The sequence below is a fragment of the Vipera berus genome (genome assembly GCF_964194415.1).
Source record: "Vipera berus genome assembly, chromosome: 4".
Taxonomy (NCBI): domain Eukaryota; kingdom Metazoa; phylum Chordata; class Lepidosauria; order Squamata; family Viperidae; genus Vipera; species Vipera berus.
The window spans coordinates 18,938,036-18,952,149 of record NC_138206.1 but is presented as its reverse complement, the minus strand read 5'-3'; the positions used below and the strand labels follow the sequence as shown (position 1 = coordinate 18,952,149).

Below are 14,114 nucleotides of genomic sequence, written 5' to 3'. Positions count from 1 at the left end.
TAGTTATTTCCACTCTTTCCATTCAGGAACTCCTAATGGCTCAACTAATAGCTTTTTCCTCATTTTTTCCAACAGTTTTGGCAGGAACCTTGAGATGTGAGGGACTAACTGGCTCAACATCACACAGTGATTATATATTTACTAATTTTTGGTTTTACTTATTGTGTGGTGTCAAAGATCAAATTTGGATCCATTCTATTACCGGTTTTTTTACTCTTACTGTGTTGAAATTTGTACTAAAAGGCAATGTAGAGGAGATAAGCAGAAATGAGTCCATTAATGCAAGGATAGAAGGCATTTTGACTTGCAACAAATTGTTTAAATTATAGAAATTATGCAAACAGGTTCTTGACATATCTTTCTCAGTATCAGCTCAGCACCTCAGACTGATTTTGTAGAAATTAAAGTTGCAGCAAGATTCAGAAAATTATTTATTTGAATTTATTGTTAACCTCACTTTCTGGTTTCTTGCTATGAGCCATAAATCCTCTAAGATGCTAATTGTAGAGGCCAGTTTAGTATATTGGTTAACACACCAGACTGGGGACTGACTGGTGCTCTAGTCACAGTGCTTTTTTTGTAAAAGAAAAAGGTGCCGGAACTCACTCATGTCATACAACCCGTCTTGCCTACCCTACAAGGTTCCATCCAAAAAAGGTGCCGGAACTCCGTTCTGAGCGTTCTATGAGAAAAAAAGCCCTGTCTAGTCATGTCTTGGGTACAAAGCCAACTGGGCCAGTCCCTCTATCTCAGCTCTAGGAGAAGGAGACAGTGACAAACCATTTCTGAAATCTTACCTAGGAAACTGCAGGCTCAAATCCAGGCAGTTCCCTGGAATTAAGACTGATGCAAAGGTACAAAACAAAAGAATTTAAAAGCATGATTTCATGAGGGTGGTACTGTGGATACTTTATAAATGATTCCTGTTTCTAGGATGCTGTAATTTCTGAAGACATTTCTGTTTCAAGAATCCGATTGGTTTCCATGGATCTTTCTGCTAGCACTGCTCTTCTCTTGACCATCTCATGCTGCCTGTGGAATACTGAAGCCCGAATGTTTTCAGATGTGCTTTCTGTGCCAAATGGGGGTTGTTGGGGTGACTGGGGCCGAAAAATGGTTTGCCCTCAGGGCTATGCTCATGGCTTCTCCCTGAAGGTAAAAGTTTACTTTTCTGATGCTCCTTTATTTCTAAATATTCTCTTGAAATTAGTTCTTCAGCTTTTCATTATTTTTTAAAGAGGCAATCAAGAAGTAATTGTGTGGGTGCTTTACACTTTTGATTCTATAATTAAAGAAAGGTATTGAGTTCGGCCAGTGGTGGGATTCAAATATGTGAACAACCGGTTCTCTGTGTGGAAGCCACTTCTGGAAGTCCATTCTGGGCCTGGGCAACAAAAAATTAGCTACCGGATTGGCCGAACTCATGCGAACTGGCTGAATCGCACCACTGAGTTTGGTGTGGAGTATTATTGTGTGGCAGATTTCATCTGGATCCAATTCATTCTCCAATATTTACAGGTTAATGTTGGAATTTCTGAGAATTGAAATCTGAAGGACAGCAAGGGGAAAAAGGCTGATCTAGAACTTTATCAGGATCATATTTTCTTAGGTGGAACAAAATCAAGGGGCAGGTGACGATACAGCTCTGAATGGAATCCGCTTGTACTGTAACGATGGCAATACAACAGTTGAGTCTAAAGTTGGACCGTGAGTAACTGACTTTCAGATCATATTTCATTTTCTTGTCATAAAAAATGGGAGAGATGATTGATGCTTAGTTCACTGCTACCCAATCCTGAAAGTTAACTTTGTTGGTTTCAGAAGGGGAAGCTCATTCTCTGAATGAACAGCTGATGCTGAAACTGGGACTAGAAATTTTTGTGTTCCTGAGTGGTGCAGTGGTGTAGCTAATAGTTTGTGGGCCATAATAAGTGTATCTCTTTCCTTCCCTTCCATTCTTCTTCCCTGACATGCATTCACTTCATCAAGAGATCTTATGGACTTTAGTCTTCCACACAACTCTCCCACTGTACAGTCTATGAATCTGTCTGCTGTTGTTATGACTCTCCTTGTCAGGCGATATGGGCTGCAGTGCTGTGCTGTTTCTGAAGGACAGAAGTGTGGCTGTTATTAATGTCATATGTGAAATTAGGGCAGCATTGGACATACAGTATGGGATATTATTGCAAACTCCTTTCTCCCCATGGGGAAGGGCCACATGGCAGCCAGAGGGGGCACTCAATCTTTGTGTGGCATGCCATGTTTAATGTAACCAGGGAAAATGAGATAGACTTCCAGTAAGAAAACGAGGCACTGAATTTCCACAGAGACCTTGCTAGCTGAATAATGACTCACCTCTTCACTAGGGGGGGAATTAATTCATTCAAGCGTAATAGAAGGCAAGAGTCTTCTTTTCAGGGGAAAGGGTGCCTCAATATTGCAAGACAATTTGTAGAATGAGAAGCCCCTGATGTAATGGATTCTGAACATGACATGGATTAGAAGTCTTGGGAAAGAGATATAGTATTCTTTATCCCATTTTTCCTAGGAGTTTATGCCAGCAGCCACAAGACCCCTTGATTCCAATTTTTCCCCCTACAATAGCCCAAAGAGTTAGGTTGAATGTCAACTATTATTGATAGAATTATTTAATGAATGTTGATAACCAAATATAGACTTTAACTTGATTCCTAGCCCAATATTTTAGCCATTATGCCTGAATCTGTTTGTCGTTTTTGATAGGTGGGGAACCTGGACCAAAAAACAATACTGCTCCACAGGCTACCTGATTTCTTTTTCTCTGAGAGTGGAACCACGTCAAGGAATTCATGATGATACAGCAGCTAACAACATCCAGTTCAAATGCAGTGATGGTACTAGGCCGATAGGCTATGGCACGATGTGGGGTAAATTTGGCCCATGGAGTGATTGCTGCGTCTCAGGTGGCATATGTGGGATAAGAACAAGGGTGGAGGATTCACAGGGTTCTGGTGATGACACAGCACTCAATGATGTGAATTTTTACTGCTGTTAATGTTTCCTCATCTATAAATGTACTTTTGCTATGCATTTTCAAGGACTGTTAATTATAGTTAAATATTAACTTGAGAGGGACACAGTGGCTCAGTGGGTTAGGACACTGAACCTGTCGATCAGAAGGTTGGCAGTTTGGTGGGTCGAATCCCGAGTGCCGCGTAACAGAGTGAGCGCCTGTTACTCGTCCCAGTTTCTGCCAACCTAGCAGTTCAAAAGCACGTAAAAATGCAAGTAGAAAAAAATAGGGACCACTACAGTGGGAAGGTAACAGCGTTCCGTGCGCCTTTGGCATCTAGTCATGCTGGCCACATGACCATGGAGACATCCTTGGACAAGCGCTGGCTCTTCGGCTTTGAAACGGAGATGAACACCGGCCCCTAGAGTTGGAAAAAACTAGCACGCATGTGCAGGGGAACCTTTACCTTTACCTTTATTAACTTGAGAATAAAGGGTGTGTTTGGGCATAATGTGGTAGTACAAGGTAACACCCCCCCCAGGTGTTACCTCTTCAAACAGTCCAGATTGGGGAGGCCTAAGGGAGGTAGCAGAAACCTTAAGCATCGCAAGTGATTGACTATCTCCCCTCTCATCTTGGTTTTGATCCAAGTCACAGCACCAAACTGTAACATCATGTTTCTGATTGCTTGCATGGAAATAAAATTATGTTGCATCTTCAAAGGCATTTCTTTCTTTAAATAGCCAGGTTTGAGCCACAGCAATACATATGTATTTCTTTGGGTTTATTTATTCTTTTCCTAAACGAAGCCTACAAATAATCACTTATCCCAAATATCCCTTTTCTGTTCTTTAAACAATTACATAAAATAATCTCTCTTCCAATCCCATGCCTTTCATTTGCTTTGATTTTTTTATTTATGTATTTATTGATTTTATTTCTACATCATGCCAACATAATCAGACTCTTGGTTGCCTACAAATAGACAAAAATCCAGTTTGTAATAAAAAAATGTAGCTAAAATGCCTAAATATAAATAACAAAAGAATGTGTTGCACTGATCCAAACATTCTCTATAAATTGTCTGTCCTGAGCTTCTTCTTGAAGATAGCTAGGAGTTGATTTGATCTCAAAGAGCTGGCCTTTCTAGGGGTCTGGAAGTGAAAGACAATCAGCCCCCTTGATTTTCTGAAAATGGGGAACCATCAGCTGCTTATTCCAACATGACCTCAAGGCTGATTCCACTAGGGCAGTCGTGTCAAACTGCTGGCCCATGAGCCGGATGCGTCATGCTGAAACTGCGCCCATCCCATTGTTGGCAATGGAAAAAAAGTCACGATACGTCATGACACGTCACGTGATGTTGCGAGTTTGACACCCCTGCACTAGGGAGATGTATCCTTTTGTTAACTGGTATTAATACTAGACCAACAATGAACCAGTAAGCAATAATACTAGACCAACAATGAATCAGCAAGCAAGGAACTACCAAATCAGACAAGCATTAAGCAAAAGCTTGATCAATAAACTTCCAAGAGGAAAACTACACCTCCACCATCAAACCCATTCCCTTCTAGCACTGAAGATGTCCCCTAGTTGGTAATGAAACATCTGCATTTTTTTCCATCAAACTCAAGAGATCAGAAAATTGTTTCCAATAAGAAAATATGGGTCAGCTGTCTCTTCAATAAGGCCCAGTTCAATTATTTTCAGTTAAGACATGCATGGAGTTGCTTTTGAAGGACCTTTGTTGAGGTCTTTGCTGTTTCTCTCGTCCAAGGGCTTGGAGGTTCTGTTGCATCAATTTGCTTAACTAAGTTGTTGATTTAATTTAATTTATTTTAATTTATTAATATTTCTATACCGCCCTTCTCCCGAAGGACTCAGGGCGGTGAACAGGGCAAGAATAAAAAACAGAATTACAAAAGTTAAAAAATAATTAAATAAATGCCCACTAAAAACAATTAATACATAGTTAAAAAAGACCCCAATGAAATACAATAAAAACCCCACCAATCCCCCATTAGGCCAGGCCGGCTTGTTCGAACAAATATGTTTTTAGATCGCGGCGAAAGGAGCGAAGATCGGGCGCCATCCGGAGCTCAACCGGTAACTGATTCCATAGCACCGGGGCGCCCACAGAGAAGGATCTCCCCCTGGGGGCCACCAATCGGCATTCTCTGACCGGTGGCACCCTGAGGAGGCCCTCTCTGTGGGAACGCACAGGGCGGAGGGAAGTTGATGCCGGCAGCCGGTACTGCCGTAGTTAATCCAGACCCATGCCATGTAGGGCTTTATAGGTCATTACCAGGCCTGTACTGAGAGTAAGTTCACACAGTATTCCTAGCTGAGTTTGTGTTAGCTATTTGGTGTAAAATGGCACAGGAACTGTTGTCAGGCAGCTCCTGGATAACCCGGTTGGATGGGACAAACTATGTTTCCTGGTCCACGAAATGCTGCTTGCTTTTGCGCAAGGAAGGACTATGGGCTGTTGTAAATAACCCACCAGATACTACTGCTTGGGATCCAGATGATGAAGAGGATGCAAAGAAGTTAGACGACTTTAAACGAAGCAACGAGAAAGCTCTTTGCATTATTGGACTAACACTGAATGACCAGCAGCTTGTCCATATTCGTGGTGAGGAGTCTGCTGCTAGGTGTTGGGATGTTTTGCGAAGGCTTTATGTTCGTGACAGTGTGGGTGCACATATACACCTTACACGTAAGCTGTTTAGGGCTCGTCTGCAGAAGAATGGAGATATGCTGACCCATTTAAATTACATGAAGGCAACTTTTCAAGAGCTTCATGAAAAGGAGCTGATTTTTTCAGAGTTGCATCAGGTCTACATTATTCTGTCATCTTTGGATGAGAGTTATGATGAGTATGTTTTTTCTTTGGAAGTCCTGACCAGAGAGGAACTGACATTGACTAACATTACTGGGAGACTGCTGGAAGAGTCCAGAAGAAGGCGTGACAGAGACCAGCTGAGAGAGACACAGCCACGAGAGGAGCAGCCATTTACCACTGTTTACAACGTCAAGAAATGTTATTCTTGTGGGGCTATAGGGCATATAGCCAAATTCTGTAGAAAGGGTAAAAAACAGAATGTAAATAGCAGTGGGAAGGCTAAGAAGTGCATTGGTTTGGCTATTTCTGGTGAACCAACATCCAGAAATAATGAATTGTGGGTTGTTGATAGTGGGGCTTCACAATGCATTACCAAAGTGAAAAAGAGGTTTGTTAATATGAAAAACAGCAACCAATATGTTTCACTAGCAAACGGTTGGAGGATGAAGGCCTCTGGTGAAGGTAATTCCTATTGTCCATGCATTGATGAACAGTTACCTATGTTATATATACCTAAACTAAGATTCAACCTGTTATCTGTAAGGGAATTGGTTAAAGTTGGGTTTGTGGTAACATTCAGAGGGGAGCAATGCACTATTGAGAGGAATGGAACCTGTGTAACTGCAAATTTGAAAAATGGTTTATTCGTTCTCACAAGTAACCAGGTTAGTACAGTTAAAGCTAACTCGATATGTGAGAACAAGAAGCCACATGATGAGTGTATACATTTATTGCATAGGCGGTTAGGGCATGTAAACTTTAACTCACTACGTAAAACAGTGGAATTAGTAGAAGGAATTAAACTGAAGCCATGTAGTAAGTATTTGAATTGCAATGCTTGTAGTCAGGAAAAGAGCAAGGCAACTCCTGCAAACAGGATAAACAGCTTCAAAACAACTGTACCTTTGGAGGTTGTGTTTGCTGATTTAATTGGACCCATGAAACAAAGTTTAGGAGGGTCATGTTATATTTTAAGTATCCTTGACCACTACTCTCGTTATGGATTTTGTTATCTGCTTAAGTCAAAGGCAGACACTTTCCAACAATTTGCAAACTGGCTGAGGTTTGTGGAGAGAAAAACAAAGAGAAAGGTACAGTGCATAATTACTGATAATGGTACTGAATTTACAAACAAGCGCTTTGTTGATATGCTACAATCAGCTGGCATTGAGCATAAACATTCAGCCCCTTATAGGCCTCAACATAATGCTTTTGTTGAGAGACGTGGGCAAACGTTACAAGCCATGATGAGAACTATGTTAAGAGATTCAGGCTTAACAGATAGACTGTGGGGGGAGGCAGCAAAATGTGCAAACCATGTTCTGAATATAGTTGTTAATACTTCTACTGGTAAAATACCATATACTATATGGCATGGTAGAAGACCAAACCTTGATTACCTGCACACATTTGGCACCCCAGCTTGGGTCCACATTCCTGCACAACTCAGGAGTAAAGGCCAACATAGGGCTAGGCAATTATACTTCGTAGGTTACGAAGCTAACCACAGATCCTATCGTTTCTGGGAACGAGGCACAACTAATGTATATAACAGTGCTAGTGCAAAATTCCTTGAGCACGTTGGTTGGGATAGGTTAGAGCAAGAAACTGTTAATACTGATCCTCTAGTGTTTGAGGACTCCTCTGATAACGTAACTAGTAATGATAATACATCTCCTGTAAATATAAAAGATGAAGAGGAGATAGGGGAGATAAAAGATGAATCAGAGGAAGGAAAGGAGACAGAAATTCAAAGCCCTGTAATTCCTTGGCGTTCAATGCGTATCAGACATCCACCTGATCGCTATGAAGCTAGTATAGTATGTCAAGTTAGTGTAGAGCCATCTAACTATGATGAGATCAGGATGTATCCTGAAAAGGAACAGGCATCATGGAAAGCTGCAATGAACAGGGAGTTGAAGTCTTTGCAGAATCTTAAGGTTTATCAGAAAGCAAAACTGCCACATGGTGAGCAAGCTATAGGTTGTAAATGGATATATAAGATAAAGAAAGGAGTAGATGGAACTATAACCCATAAGGCACGTTTGGTTGCACAAGGTTTTGCCCAAACTACTGAGGATTATGACGAAGTGTTTGCACCCAGTCTAAGGGCAACTACTTTAAGAGCAGCTTTAGTATGGGCGGCTAAAAACCAATATATGGTTAATCATGTAGATGTTGAAACTGCATATCTACATGCTCCATTGCAACATACTATTTATTTAAGAATACCACCAGGATTGACCAGTGATAGAGACCATGATTGTTGGGAATTAAAGAAAAGCCTCTATGGATTGAAACAATCAGGCTATGAGTGGAACAAATGTATAGTTAATGAGTTGAGTGCATTAGGTTTTGTAGCCAGTAATGCTGATCCTTGTTTGTTTAGAAGAGAACACAACAGAGCATTATCTTTTATTTTATTATTCACAGATGATATTGCAATAATAACAAAAACTGAGTTAGAAGCACAAACTATCATTTCAAGATTGCAAAATAAATTCACAATTAGAAATCTTGGAGAAATTAGCCACTATTTGGGGTTAGATATTGTGAAAACAAATAGGGGTTTTAAGGTGTCACAAGCCAGTAAAATATCTCAGTTATTAAAGAGATACAACATGGAAATGTGTAAACCAGCAAAAACTCCGATGGCTATGGATTTTAAGGACACTAATGTGGAGAGTCCTGTATTTGATAAGACTATGTACCAATCTTTGATAGGAAGTCTTATGTATCTGAGTAATTGGACTAGACCTGATATTTCTTACTGTGTAAATCAATTAGCTAGGTACAACAATAATCCAACTGTTAGACACTGGCAATCAGCTAAACGGGTATTAAGGTATTTGAAGCAAACTATTCACTACTCGTTATATCTAGAGCCAAATCGTGAGTTAATCCTTACTGCATATGCAGATGCGAGTTTTGCCTCTGATACAAACACTCGTAAATCTACTTCAGGGTTGGCTGTAATGTTGGGTGATTCTTTGATTGGATGGAAGTCTATTAGACAAAAACACATAAGCTTATCTACAATGGAGGCTGAATTTTCATGTTTATCAGTGTTATGTACAGAACTGCTAGTGTACAAACAATTATTGTTAGATATGGGTTTAAATGTAAATGATCCATTTATTGTATATGAGGACAATCAAGCTGCAATAAAGATGGCTAATAATGCTGCAGTAAGAACAAGATCTAAACATACTGATCTTCGTTATTTAAATGTCAGACAATGTGTCAAAGATAAATTAATACAGTTAGAGTATTGTCCATCTGATGTAAATATTGCAGACCATTTTACGAAGGTACAAAGTGCTGTGAAACACAATGCTAATTGTGAAAGAATGTGCATAAGATTGTAAGAGTTATATATTATTCTACCCAAAGGGGAGAATGTTAGGCATATGGTGCTAGCCTACAATGTTGGGTTGAAAATATATTAACCATAATGCTATGTCTTTAAGTTGTTAATTGGCCAATGGGTGTGTAAGTGTTCTCATGGCCATAAGAGGAAGCTAGGAACGTAGCTTCTCTCTCTCTCTGAATTCACTGATCTCTACTATTACTGTTTTTGCTCTGCTGTTGGTTTACTACTGTTGTAAGCTGAACTGTGTATTTGACCTCTGGACTGGTAAGAAGACTTTGTAGTTTGGATTGCTACTTGGACTGTTGCTATTGTTTATGACCTGGACTGTTTATTTTTTGACTGTGCATTTTTGTTCTTACACCACCTCAAAAGTAAACTACTTTTTGTTTTTATAACTCAGTGTATTCTTGTGTGACTTTTACTGCTCTCAGTGCCCTTCCTTGTCTGTGCAACTCTTTGGTAGCACAAGGAGACCTCTGCACAATAAATTCCTTAACAGAGGTCACGAGCGCGTGAGTGACCGTGCATAAATCATCCCGGCTTAGATAGGGCCGCAACTGGCACACCAGGCGAACCTGGGCGAAAGCCCCCCTAGTCACAGCCACTATGTGATCTTCCAAGGTGAGCCGTGAATCTAGGAGGACTCCCAAGTTGCGAGCCCTATCTACGGGGGGGGGGTAATAGTTCACCCCCCATAGAAAGAGATGGAATATCCGAATAAACCTGGGATGAAGGTATGCAGAGCCACTCAGTCTTGTCGGGGTTGAGTTGAAGTCTGTTCCTCCCCATCCAGATGCACCTGATGGTTGCACTTTGAGAGGCAAAGATTGGTAATGGTCGTAATGGTGGGTTATGTGTGTTTGCAGCTTAGTGTAAGCAACCTTGTGACCCATTGGACCATTTTTCGAGAAAATGGAGTCAGTCTAATGCAGGGGTGTCAAACTGCCGGCCTGCGGGCCGGACGTGTCATGACGAAACCGCACCCACCCCATTGCTGGCAATGGGGAAAAAGCTCCGATACATCGCGCGACGTCACGTGACGTCACGAGTTTGACATGCCTGGTCTAATGTGATCAGAATAAACCTTTAATTTTCAACTGACCATATTTTTTACTGCAATGCTGTTCAGTTTTGTGATCATTTAAGGAGGTACATATCATAAACAGAAAAATAACTTTAATGGCAAATGAACTTCATTAATAAGTCAGTGTTTACTTACCTAAACAGATAAACAGAATAATCATGAGAGGCAAAAAAAGTAGTGGGGGTGGAGCAACTTCTGATTTCCTGTAGGTTTTCCTATTGACTTTACTTGTGGTAAGCTGGCAGGGAACATTGACCATATGAACGCTGCCATGGCCACAACTTGTTCAAAAGTTCTAAAAAACATGGAAATTTTATACAATATATACAACATTTCTTTAAAATATTGGGCTATCTGTTGCAAATTTCGATCTTTAACTGATCTCGTCAACCATGTTAAGAAAAAACAGCTGACGAATTTAGGACAGATAACTATTCAGTGGGTTCTGCAGAAAAAATGAATAACATTTGTATAGACAATGAATTTTTCAATGAACCGTGAATGGCTTTCAATCAAATACAATAAATCAATTAAACTTTTTGTTGTTGTTGGGTTGTTAGTCTTTGTTACCTCTTTATTAGGGAACGTAATGCTTTTGCTTTTCTTTGGAGTGCTCATCCATAACTTTTCAAAATTTTGTACATTCTGCTAAGTTGTAATGTTTTGCTTGTACAAAATTTTGAAAAGTTATGGATGAGCACTCCAAAGAAAAGCAAAAAGCATTACGTTCCCTAATAAAGAGGTAACAAAGACTAACAACCCAACAACAACAAAAAGTTTAATTGATTTATTGTATTTGATTGAAAGCCATTCACGGTTCATTGAAAAATTCATTGACTATACAAATGTTATTATACAAACTCCTGGCAGTGAGCTGAATTATCCTGCAGTACTGCATTCTCACCACTGTGTCCCCACGGCTCCTATATAACAGAAACCACTACTATATAAGATAAGTAGGAAAAATAATTAACTAAATAAAAATGTCTACTTTTTCAAAATCAAGAACTTAATGGGCTAAGGGAGTTTTTAGTTTTGAAAATGTGCACGTTTTACAGGACATTTTACACCTTTTCTGTATTATATATGATGTAACATGATGTAAACATTCCCTTGAGTGTATATGTTAACAGCACAAAAGCATCGTCAAAGCATATATAAGGAGAGCCGCCTGACAGGAATACACGCGGGAACTTTGACAGCTGTCAAAGTTCCCCGTACTGCGCAGGCGCCTCCACTGACAGCTCGCGGCTGTCAAACTCCGGACCGTGAAGAAGACTGAGCTGTCAAAGCGTCCGCCAAACTGCGCAGGCGCAGCCACTGACAGCTCGCGGCTGTCAAAACACCACACCACGCGGAAGCCGGAGCTGTCAACAGAAGACGACGCTGATTGGTCCCTGCCTGACACGGCGCCAAAATAAATACATCTGATTGGTCCTCGCTACCAGCTGCCGGCTATAAAAGCCGGACAAGTTATTCTCTGTTGTCTTGCTCTAAATAAACTTGTTGTTAACTAGCCTGTCGTCCCGAGCGGTCCTTCGGCTACTTCACTGGCGACGAAGGTGGGATCGCTCCGGAGCTGAAGTCACGGCCGAGGAAGAGAGTTCCCGGCAAGAGCTGACACGGAAGTTTTAACTTCCATCGGAGCAACCCAGGACCGGACGACATGGCAAACTTCGGCCGTGTGAGGGAGTTTGATACCCGCCATCCCGAGAGATGGCAATCACACCTCGGCCAAGTTGAAGGATTTCTCCTCGTCAGCAAAATTACTGACGACCGAGCAAAGGCCGCCGCCCTGCTGTACATCAGCGGGCCCCCGGTGTACGACGCAGCCGTCGGGCTGTTCAGCCCAGTGCCCATCACGGACGTCTCCTACGCGGACCTGGTGGACCAGCTGAACAAGTACTACATGCCGGCTCGCTCGGAACTGTACTGGCGGGTGCAATTCGCACAAAAGAAACAACGGCAGGACGAGCCCGCCAACGAGTTCATCGCCGGGGTCAGACACGCCGCGCGGAACTGCTGCTTCCCCGACCTGGAAGACCGCATCAGGGACCAGGTGGTGATCGGTCTGAGGGACGAGAAGCTACAAAAAAAACTGACGTCCAAACCTGACATGAATCTGGCTGAGCTGACCAGGGAGATCATGGCATATGAACACAGCCACAAAAAGAAGCCGACGAACACGACCCCAGAGACCCCGGCGACCGTCTACCAGGAAAGCGCAACCTTCAGCGACAGCGGAGAGTCGGTAGATTTCACCGATGGAGAAGCCCTACAGCGCAGGATGGAGCACCGACAGCCGAGGAGGGGAAAAACGTCGGACCGCCGAGGAGTCAGGGACCCACCACCGCCACCCCCGCGTTACGTGCAACGAGCCGCCTGTGCCAGCTGCGGGGGCAACCATGCCCGTGGAAGCTGCCGCTTTAGGAACGCAAAATGCCACAACTGCGGGAAGACTGGCCACATCAAGCCGGTGTGCCGCAGCAAGGGCCGGGACAACGTCAATGAGGTGGAGGCAAACCCCCCAGGTAGGCCAGCTGCCCAGGCCAACAGGGAAACCCCACCAGGCAACCGGGTTGAGACAATCGATAGGGTAAACTGCATAAGTTCCAAGGTTAAGGTCTGGGTCAGAATTCAGGGGGTGCCTTGCCACATGGAGGTGGATTCAGGGTCAGCGGTCTCCTTAATTTCGCTAACTACTTATCAGGAGATCTGTCAGAAAGGCCGAAGACAAATTCCCCTGAAACAAACTCAGGTTCACCTTGCAGACTTCCAGAAAACCCCTATTCCGTTGGAAGGGAAAGCCAAGGTCCTTGTACAGTATAAGGGGTTCAAAGGCACCCTGGAGGTTTTAGTTACGCCAGGGAACCGTACCAACTTGATCGGGCTTAACTGGTTCACTCCACTAGGCATCGCCTTATCAGGGGTTAATACCATTCAAACACCCAGCCTGGAAGCCGTTTGCGAAAAGTACGCCGACGTTTTCGAGGGCACTTTAGGGAAATATACAGGTCCCCCCATTTCCCTGCAATTAAATCCAGCAATCCAACCAATTAAAATAAGAGCTAGGAGGGTACCTTTTGCCCTCAAAGAAAAAATTGAAAACGAGCTTGACCGACTCGTGAGTCTAGGGGTGCTAGAGCCAACAGATGGGGGAACCTGGGAGACCCCTATTGTCACCCCAATCAAACCTAATGGCGAAGTGAGAGTATGCGCTGACTATAAGGCGACAGTCAACCTAGCCCTCAGCCCCCATGCTTACCCGGTGCCAGCGGTAAGGGACGTATTTGCTTCCATCCGCTCTGGCACCATTTTCGCCAAGCTTGACCTCTCGCAGGCGTATTTACAGCTGCCTGTCACAGACGACACCGCGGAAGTGCAAACTATTGTCACCCACCGCGGTGCTTTTAAAGTTAAGAGGCTTCAGTTCGGCATATCTGCAGCCCCGGGTATCTTCCAGGGTATCATGGAAAAGACCCTGAAAGGAATACCCGGGGTCTGCCCCTATTTCGACGATGTTCTCATCGCCGGAGAAAATGAAGCTAGTTTAGCTGACAGGCTGTCAGCTGTGCTGAGCCGGCTCAGAGAAGCCGGTCTCAAACTTAAGCGGGAAAAGTGCTCCATTGGAGTCACTTCTACAGAATTCCTAGGGTATAAAATCGATAGCCAGGGCATCCACCCCACCTCTGAGAAACTAAGGGCTATTCAAACCGCACCCAGCCCTAGGAATAAGCAAGAGCTTCAATCCTTTTTGGGACTGTTAAACTTTTACCATGCTTTCATTCCCCACAAAGCCACTATTGCAGAGCCTCTC

General features: G+C 42.8%; 1 protein-coding gene across 1 annotated transcript; it reads left to right on the top strand.

The window, feature by feature from the left end:
* Positions 1-984: 984 nt before the first annotated feature.
* On the top strand, positions 985-3,034 carry LOC308668095 (vitelline membrane outer layer protein 1-like; the record flags this gene model as incomplete). Its single annotated transcript, XM_081327752.1, has 3 exons — positions 985-1,155; positions 1,610-1,707; positions 2,743-3,034. The coding sequence occupies 3 exons, from the start codon at positions 985-987 to the stop codon at positions 3,032-3,034; spliced, it is 561 nt and encodes a 186-aa protein (XP_081183878.1).
* Between the last annotated feature and the right edge of the window lie 11,080 nt (positions 3,035-14,114).